At 44.9% G+C, this 9,293-nt stretch overlaps 1 protein-coding gene across 1 annotated transcript; it reads left to right on the top strand.

Moving 5' to 3' along the window:
* Positions 1–604: 604 nt before the first annotated feature.
* Positions 605–1,931, top strand: LOC112079503 (protein saal1-like). Its single transcript, XM_070442348.1, has 3 exons — positions 605–811; positions 1,276–1,466; positions 1,876–1,931. Exons 1-3 carry the CDS (start codon positions 808–810, stop codon positions 1,906–1,908), a joined length of 228 nt encoding a protein of 75 aa, XP_070298449.1. The 5' UTR covers positions 605–807; the 3' UTR covers positions 1,909–1,931.
* Positions 1,932–9,293: the final 7,362 nt, after the last annotated feature.

Below are 9,293 nucleotides of genomic sequence, written 5' to 3' on the forward strand. Positions count from 1 at the left end.
ACCTTTATTTAACCAGGTATGCTAGTTGAGAACAAGTTCTCATTTACAACTGCGACCTGGTCAAGATAAAGCAAAGCAGTTCGACACAAACAACAACACAGAGTTACACATGGAATAAACAAAACGTAAGGTCAATAACGCAATAGAAAAAAAAGTATATATACAGTGTGTGCAAATGAGGTAAGATAAGGGAGGTAAGGCAATAAATAGGCCATAGTGGTGAAATAATTACAATTTACAATAATTACAATGTCAAACTAACAAATTATCTGTTGGTATTTACAAAATGTTACCGAAATTCCTGTTTCCATCACAGCTGTAATGATTTTGGTACGCAGCATCATTTTATTTTTTATTTAACCGTTAATCATCTGGATATCTGTACAACGAAAGTTCAACATTCACCTTCTACTACCATTTATGCCAAGCCGTCTATGCATACGCAGCGTTTGATTGGAAATGAATGTACTTCTGGTGTCCCAAAACGCAAGAACACTGTCGGTGTTATCGAAGGAAGATTTTTTTCAATTCTCTCATTGACTCCTCAAACCCCGGCATGGTCTGTTTCGCAAGCGTTCCCGGAAATCTCGCGATGTTGTGCCTCTAGGTTTAGAAACTCTTTGGTATGATACCCTTCACACGCATGCGCGTTCCTTCTATTGCGTTGGAGGCTCATTTGAAAACATTAGCCGTGACTAGCAATGTTTGTTTTGGTTAGCAAGCAACTCGACTAAAGTGAACATACGTTTCTGGATAATACAGTGATATAAACCCATCATTATACTCGAGGAACGACAGTCATCATTCATGGGTGAGCTCAAGGAAATTGATGGCTTTGTTGTAATGTGCACAGGGACACTAACGTTAATAGAGCTATTGAAACGAGCCGGTCTGAGCAGCTAACATGGCTAGCTAGCAAAGGCTAGGTCATTATATTTTTAAGGCTTTGCTAGCCTCGATCTTCTGTCTTGGCTAACATTCCAGGAACATTTACTAGCCAACATCGACCGGCGAAATGTAGCTAGGTAGCTAGCTTCCACCTGCGAAGCCGTCCTTACCCTATCCTGGGGCGCATTCAGCAGGACGCGACGTTTTGGAACGTTCAGATAGAAATTACCTAGATAGAACAAATCTCTGACAATGACATGGCAGGAAAAAAATATGTATATCTGCAATGTTCGAGAACGTTTTACGCACTGAACCTGGCCCTGCACACCTCCAGAGGTAGCAGCCAGCATTGTGCGTCTTACCTTACCTTATTATGTTTCTGTTTAGAGAACCACAGCGTGGATGACGACAACTCCAGCATCCGGTCATCCTCCCCGGCGAACTCTCCTGTCATGGACCGTAACCCCTCACCACCCCCGGACAGAGAGGGGGAGCAGGACGGGGAAAAGGTGGATGCTATAGGGGAGACAGTTTATAGCAAACACTGGCTGTTCAGCACGTTGACCCGTCTGATTCAGGTAGGTAACTGGTTGTGATTCAGGAGGTAACCGGTTGTGATTCAGGTAGGTAACTGGTTATGATTCAGGTAGGTTAACTGGTTGTGAATCATGTTAGGCAACTGGTACATTGTTGCAATACAGTATTGTTGCTGATCAAATAAACCAACTGAAGTACATTCGGTATACCTTCCTTGACTCATGAGACAACTCATCTAGGCTATTGAAGTCTAAAAAGCGTTATGGCGACGATGCGTTTTCCATCATCTAATGCATTATCCATCGTCCAGCACTATTTTTCTGTGTTGTTGCTCATTACAGAAAGTGCTCTTCCATTCTTGTACATTTTACTGTTAATATGCACAACACATTTTGTCATCTTCTGCTCATAATGCATCGTTGATCATCGTTGTTGTTGTTATTCCTTCAGATTGTGTCGGAACGAGAACACAGGAGACTCTGATGCCCAGATGCAGCTACCTGAGGAGATGAGGATGAGCTGTGGGTAAGATCTGGGACATGGCCATGGATAAGGTATGTGTCTGTCACTCTCTTTCTTTTCAATTTTAAGGGCTTTATTGGCATGGAAAACATGTTTTACATTGTTTATTTCACTTGCTTTGGGCAATCAGAAATGAACAGTTAAACATTACACTCACAAAAGTTTCAAATATAATGTTATATTGTTGGCTATGTACAGGTGCAACAATGTGCAAATAGCTCTCTCTCTTGCAGGTCTCTTTGCATCTGTAATATATACAGTGGTCTTCAGAAAGTATTCAGACCCCTTGAATATTTCCCAAATTTTGTTACGTTACAGCTCATTCTAAAATTAATTACATAGTTTTTTTTAACCTCAATCTGCACCACAATCCCCCATAATGATAAAGCAAAAACAGGTTTAGACATTTTTTTGTTAATTTATTTACAAATTAAAACTGAAATATTACATTTTACATAAAGTATTCAGACCCTTTACTGGAGTACTTAGTTGAAGCACCTTTGGGCTGTGATCAGCCTCGTGTCTTCTTGGGTATGACGCTACCAAGCTTGGCACATCGGGAATTTGGGAGTTTCTCCCATTCTTCTCTGCAGATCCTCTCAAGCTCTGTCAGGGTTTGGATTGGGAGCGTCCGCTGCTCTCCAGAGATGTTCGATCGGGTTTCAATTCCGGGCTCTGGCTGGCCACTCAAGGACATTTCAGAGACTTGTCCCGAAGCCACTCCTGCGTTGTCTTGGGCTGTGTGCTTTAGGGTAGTTGTCCTGTGGAAAGTGAACCTTTGCCTACAGTCTGAGGTCCTGAGTGCTCTGGACATGTTTTCATCAAGGATCTCTCTGTACTTTTGCTCCGTTCATCTGTCCCTCGATCCTGACTAGTCTCCCAATCCCTGCCGCTGAAAAACTTCCCCACAGCTTGATGCTGCCACCACCATGCTCACCATAGGGATTGTTCCAGGTTTCCTCCAGACGTGCCACTTGGTATTCAGGCCAAAGGGTTCAATCTTGGTTTCATTAAACCAGATAATCTTTTTTCTCATGGTCTGAGAGTTCTTTAGTGGTTTGTTCGAACCTCTGCAAGACCGCGGTGCTCGTGTGCCTCTTTAACTGAGGAGTGGCTTCTGTCTGTCCACTTTACCTTAAAGGTCTGATTCGTGGGAGTGCTGCAGAGATGGTGTCCTTCTGGAAGGTTCTCCCATCTCCACAGAGGAAACTTCTGGAGCTTTGTCAGAGTGACCATCAGGTTCTTGGTCACCTCCCTGATCAGGGCCCTTCTTCCCGCAAATTGCTCAGTTGGGCCAGGCAGCCAGCTCTAGGAGGAGTCTTGGTGCTTCCAAACGTCTTCCATTTAAGAATGATGGAGGCCACTGTGTTTCTCAGGGACCTTCAATGCTGAATAAAATGTTTTGGTACCCTTCCCCAGATCTGTGCCTCGACACAATCCTGTCTCGGAGATCTACGGAAAATTCCTTCGACCTAATGGCTTGGTTTTTGCTCTGACCTGCTTGGGACCTTATATAGACAGGTGTGTGCCTTTTCCAAATCATGTCCAATCAGTTGAATTTACCACAGGTGGAGTCCAAGGATGACCAATGGAAACAGGATGCACCCGAGCTCAATTTCGAGCTCTCATAGCAAAGAGTCTGAAATACTTATGTAAATAGAGGTATTTCAGTTTTTTTATACATTTGCAAAAATGTCTAAATACCTGTTTTCATTTTGTCATTATGGGCGTATTGTGATGTCATTATGGGGTATTGTGATGTCATTATGGCATATTGTAGTGTAGATTGATGAAGGGAAAATGTATTTATCCATTTTAGAATATGGCTGTAACGTAACAAAATGTGGAAAGAGTGAACTGGTCTGAATACTTTCCAAATTGCACTTTACATGCATACAGTAAATATATATCGTCGTGTGTGTGTGTGTGTGTGTGTGTGTGTGTGTGTGTGTGTGTGTGTGTGTGTGTGTGTGTGTGTGTGTGTGTGTGTGTGTGTGTGTGCTGTGTGTGTGTGTGTGTGTGTGTGTGTGTGTGTGGTGTGTGTGTGTGGTGTGTGTACGTACAAAAACCTTAGGAACACCATCTAATATTGACTTGAACCCCCCCCTTTTTGATCTCAGTACAGCCTCAATTTGTCAGGGCATTGACTCGAATGAACTCTGGTGAACTGCGTTACTTTCAGCAAACTTAACATGTGTAAATATTTGTTGGAACATAACAAGATTCAACAACTGTGACATAAACTGATATGTCAACTAATATGACCCTGTCTTCCTGTCTCTCCTGTAGGATGTGGGTTAATATGACCCTGGTCTTTCTGTCTCTCTGTAGGATGTGGGTTAATATGACCCTGTCTTCCTGTCCTCTGCTAGGATGTGGGTTAATATGACCCTGTCTTCCTGTCTCTCTGTAGGTTGTGGGTTATATGACCCTGTCTTCCTGCTCTCTGTAGGAGGGTTAATATGACCCTGTCTTCCTGTCTCTCTGTAGGATGTGGGTTAATATGACCCTGTCTTCTGTCTCTCTGTAGGATTTGTGGGTTAATAGTGACCCTGTCTTCCTGTCTCTCTGTAGGATGTGGGTTAATATGACCCCTGTCTTCCTGTCTCTCCTGTAGGATGTGGGTTAATATGACCCTGTCTTCCTGTCTCTCTGTAGGATGTGGGTTAATATGACCCTGTCTTCTGTCTCTCTGTAGGATGTGGGTTAATATGACCCTGTCTTCCTTGTCTCTCCTGTAGGATGTGGGTTAAATGACCCTGTCTTCCCTGCTCTCCTCTGTAGGTTGGTGTGGGTAATATGACCCCGTCTTCCTGTCTCTCTGTAGGATGTGGGTTAATATGACCCTGTCCTTCCTGTCTCTCTGTAGGATTTGGGTTAATATGACCCTGTCTTCCTGTCTCTCTGCTAGGATGTGGGTTAATATGACCCTGTCTTCCTGTCTCTCTGTAGGATGTGGGTTTAATATGACCCTGTCTTCCTGTCTCTCTGTAGGATGGGGGTTAATATGACCCTGTCTTCCTGTCTCTGCTGTAGGATGAATGGGTTAATATGACCCTGTCCTTCCTGTCTCTCTGGTAGGATGTGGGTTAATATGACCCTTCTTCCTGCCTCTCTGTAGGTGTGGTAATATGACCCTGTCTTTCCTGTCTCTCCTGTAGGATGTGGGTTAATATGACCCTGTCCTCCTGTCTCTCTGTAGTATGTGGGTTAATATGACCCTGTCTCCTGTCTCTCTGTAGGATATGTGGGTTATATACCCTGTCTTCCTGTCTCTCTGTAGGATGTGGTTAATATGACCCTGTCTTCCTGTCTCTCTGTAGGATGTGGGTTAATATGACCCTGTCTTCCTGTCTCTCTGTAGGATGTGTTAATATGACCCCTGTCTTCCTCGTCTCCCCTGTAGGATGTGGGGTAAATATGACCCTGTCTTCCTGTCTCTCTGTAGGATGTGGGTTAATATGACCCTGTCTTCCTGTCTCTCTGTAGGATGTGGGTTAATATGACCCTGTCTTCCTGTCTCTCCTGTAGGATGTGGGTTAATATGACCCTGTCTCCTGTCTCTCTGTAGGATGTGGGTTAATATGACCCTGTCTTCCTGTCTTCTCTGTAGGATGTGGTGGGTTAATATGACCTGTTCTTCCTGTCTCTCTGTAGGATTGTGGGTTAATATGACCCTTGTCTTCCTGTCTCTCTGTAGGATGTGGGTTAATATGACACCCTGTCTTCCTGTCTCTCTGTAGGATGTGGTTAATATGACCCTGTCTCTCCTGTAGGATGTGGGTTAATATGACCTGTCTTCCTGTTCTCTCTGTAGGATTGGGTTAATATGACCTGTCTCCTGTCTCTCCTGTAGGATGTGGGGTTAATATGACCCTGTCTTCCTGTCTCTCTGTAGGATGTGGGTTAATATGACCCTGTCTTCCTGTCTCTCTGTAGGATGTGGGTTAATATGACCCTGTTCCTTCCGTCTCCTCGTAGGATGTTGGTTAATATGACCCTGTCTTCCTGTCTCTCCTGTAGGATTTGGGGTAATATGACCCTGTCTTCCTGTCTCTCTGTAGATGTGGGTTAATATGACCCTGTCTCTCTGTAGGATGTGGGTTAATTATGACCCCGTCTTCCTGTCTCTCTGTAGGATGTGGGTTAAATAGACCCTGTCTTCCTGTCTCTCTGTAGGATGTGGGTTAATATACCCTGTCTTCCTGTCTCTCTGTAGGATGTCGGTTAATATGACCCTGTCTCCCGTCCTCTGTAGGATGTGGTTAATATGACACCTGCTTCCTGTTCTCCCTGTAGGATGTGGGTAATATGACCCTTCTTTCCTGTCTCTCTGTAGGATGTGGGTTAATATGACCCTGTCTTCCTGTCTCCTGTAGGATGTGTGTTAATATGACCCTGTCTTCCTGTCTCCTGTAGGATGGTGGGTTAAAATGAACCCTGTCTTCCTGTCTCTCCTGTAGGATGTGGGTTAATATGACCCTGTCTTCCTGTCTCTCTGTAGGATGTGGGTTAATATGACCCTGTCTCTCCTGCTAGGAATGTGGTTAATATGACCCTGTCTTCCTGTCTCTCTGTAGGATGTGGTTAATATGGACCTGTCTTCCTGTTCTTGTGGATGGGTTAATATGACCCTGTCTTACTGTCTCTCTGTAGGATGTGGGTTAATATGACCCTGTCTTCCTGTTCTCTCTGTAGAGATGTGGGTTAATATGACCCTGTTCCTGTCTCTCTCTGTAGGATGTGGGTTAATATGACCCTGTCTTCCTGTCTCTCCTGTAGGATGTGGGTTAATATGACCCTGTCTTCCTGTCTCTCCTGTAGGAATGTGGGTTAATATGACCCTGTCTTCCTGCTCTCCTTTAGGATGTGGGTTAATATGGACCCTGTCTTCCTGTCTCTCCTGTAGGATGTGGTTAATATGACCCTGTCTTCCTGTCTCTCCGTAGGATGTGGGTTAATATGACCCTGTCTTCCTGTCTCTCTGTAGGATGTGGTTAATATGATCCTGTCTCCGTGTCACATCTGTTTCCTGTTCTCTCTGTAGGATGTGGGTTAATATTGACCCTGTCTTCCTGTCTCTCTGTAGGATGTGGTTAATATGACCCTGTCTTCCCTGTCTCTCTGTAGGATGTGGGTTAATATGACCCTGTCTTCCTGTCTCTCTGTAGGATGTGGGTTTAATATGACCCTGTCTTCCTGTCTCTCCTGTAGGATGTGGGTTAATTATGACCCTGTCTCTCCTGTAGGATGTGGGTTAATATGACCCTGTCTTCCTGTCTCTCTGTAGGATGGTGGGTTAATATGACCCTGCTTCCTGTCTCTCTGTAGGATGTGGGTTAATATGACCCTGTCTTTCCTGTCTCTCTGTAGGATGTGGGTTAATATGACCCCGTCTTCCTTCTCTCTGTAGGATGTGGGTTAATATTGACCTGTCCTTCCTTCTCTCCTGTAGGATGTGGGTTAATATGACCCCGTCTTCCTGTCTCTCCTTGTAGGATGTGGGTTAATATGACCCTGTCTTCCTGTCTCTCCTGTAGATGTGGGGTTAATATGACCCTGTCTTCCTGTCTTCTCTGTAGGATGTGGTTAATATGACCCTGTCTTCCTGTCTCTCTTAGGATGTGGGTTAATATGACCCTGTCTTCCTGTCTCTCTGTAGGATGTGGGTTAATATGACTCTTTTCCTGTCTCTCTGTAGGATGTGGGTTAATATGACCCTGTCTTCCTGTCTCCCTGTAGGATGTGGGTTAATATGACCCTGTCTTCCTGTCTCTCTGTAGGATGTGGGTTAATATGACCCTGTCTTCCTGTCTTCTCGTAGGATGTGGGTTAATATGACCCTGTCTTCCTGTCTCTCCTGTAGGATGTGGGTTAATATGACCCTGTCTTTCTGTCTCTCTGTAGGATGTGGGTTAATATGACCCTGTCTTCCTGTCTCTCTGTAGGATGTGGGTTAATATGACCCTGTCTTCCTGTCTCTCTGTAGGTTGTGGTTAATATGACCCTGTCTTCCTGTCTCTCTGTAGGATGTGGGTTAATATGACCCCGTCTTCCTGTCTCTCTGTAGGATGTGGGTTATATGTGACCCTTGTCTTCCTGTCTCTCTGTAGGATGTGGGTTAAATATGACCCTGTCTTCCTGTCTCTCTGTAGGATGTGGTTAATATGACCCTGTCTTCCTGTCTCTCCTGTAGGAGTGGGTTAATATGGACCCTGTCTTCCTGTCTCTCTGTAGGATGTGGGTTAATATGACCCTGTCTTTCTGTCTCTCCTGTAGGATGTGGGTTAATAAGACCCTGTCTTCCTTCTCTCTGTAGGATGTGGGTTAATATGACCTCGTCTTCCTGTCTCTCCTGTAGGATGTGGGTTAATATCTGACCCCGTCTTCCTGTCTCTCTGTAGGATGTGGGTAATATGACCCTGTCTTCCTGTCTCTCTGTTAGGATGTGGTTAATATGACCCTGCTCTCCTGTCTCTCCTGTAGGATGTGGGTTAATATGACCCTTCTTCCTGTCTCCTCTGTAGGATGTGGGTTAATATGACCCTGTCTTCTGTCTCTCTGTAGGATGTGGGTAATATGACCCTGTACTTCCTGTCTCTCTGCTAGGATCGTGGTTTTGACCTGTCTTTCGTCTCTCCTGTAGGATGTGGTTAATATGACCCTGCTCTTCCTGTCCTCTCTGTAGGATTGTGGGTTAATATGACCCCCGTCTTCCTGTCTCTCTTGTAGGATGTGGGTTGACTTCAAACCGACCCTGTACTTCCGTGCGCTCTTCTCCTACGTAGGTATGTGGGTTAATATGACCCTGTCTCTCCTGTCCTCCTGTGATAGGAGTGTTATATGACCCTTCTTCCTGTCTCTCCTGTAATGTGGGTTAATATGACCCTGTCTTCCTGTCTCTCCTAGGATGTGGGTAATATTGACCCTGTCTTCCCTGTTCTCTCTTAGGATGTGGTTAATATGACCCTGTCTTCCTCCCGCCCTGCTCTCTCTGTAGATGTGGGTAATATGACCCTGTCTTCCTGTCTCTCTGTAGGATGTGGGTTAATATGACCCTGTCTTCCTGTCTCTCCTGTAGGATGTGGGTTAATATTGACCCTGTCTTCCTGTCTCTCGGTAGGATGTGGGTTAATAATGACCCTGTTCTTCCTGTCTCTGCTGCTAGCATTGCTGGGTTAAATGACCTGTCTCTCTTTAGAGTGCGAATTGACCCTGTCTTTCCTGTCTCTCCTGTAGGATGTGGGTATAATATGACCCTGTCTTCCTGTCTCTCCTGTAGGTATGATGGGTTAATATGACCTGTCTTCCTGTCATCTCCTGTAGGATGTGGATCTCCTCTTTTT

This window comes from Salvelinus sp. IW2-2015, unplaced genomic scaffold (assembly GCF_002910315.2).
Source record: "Salvelinus sp. IW2-2015 unplaced genomic scaffold, ASM291031v2 Un_scaffold8254, whole genome shotgun sequence".
Taxonomy (NCBI): domain Eukaryota; kingdom Metazoa; phylum Chordata; class Actinopteri; order Salmoniformes; family Salmonidae; genus Salvelinus; species Salvelinus sp. IW2-2015.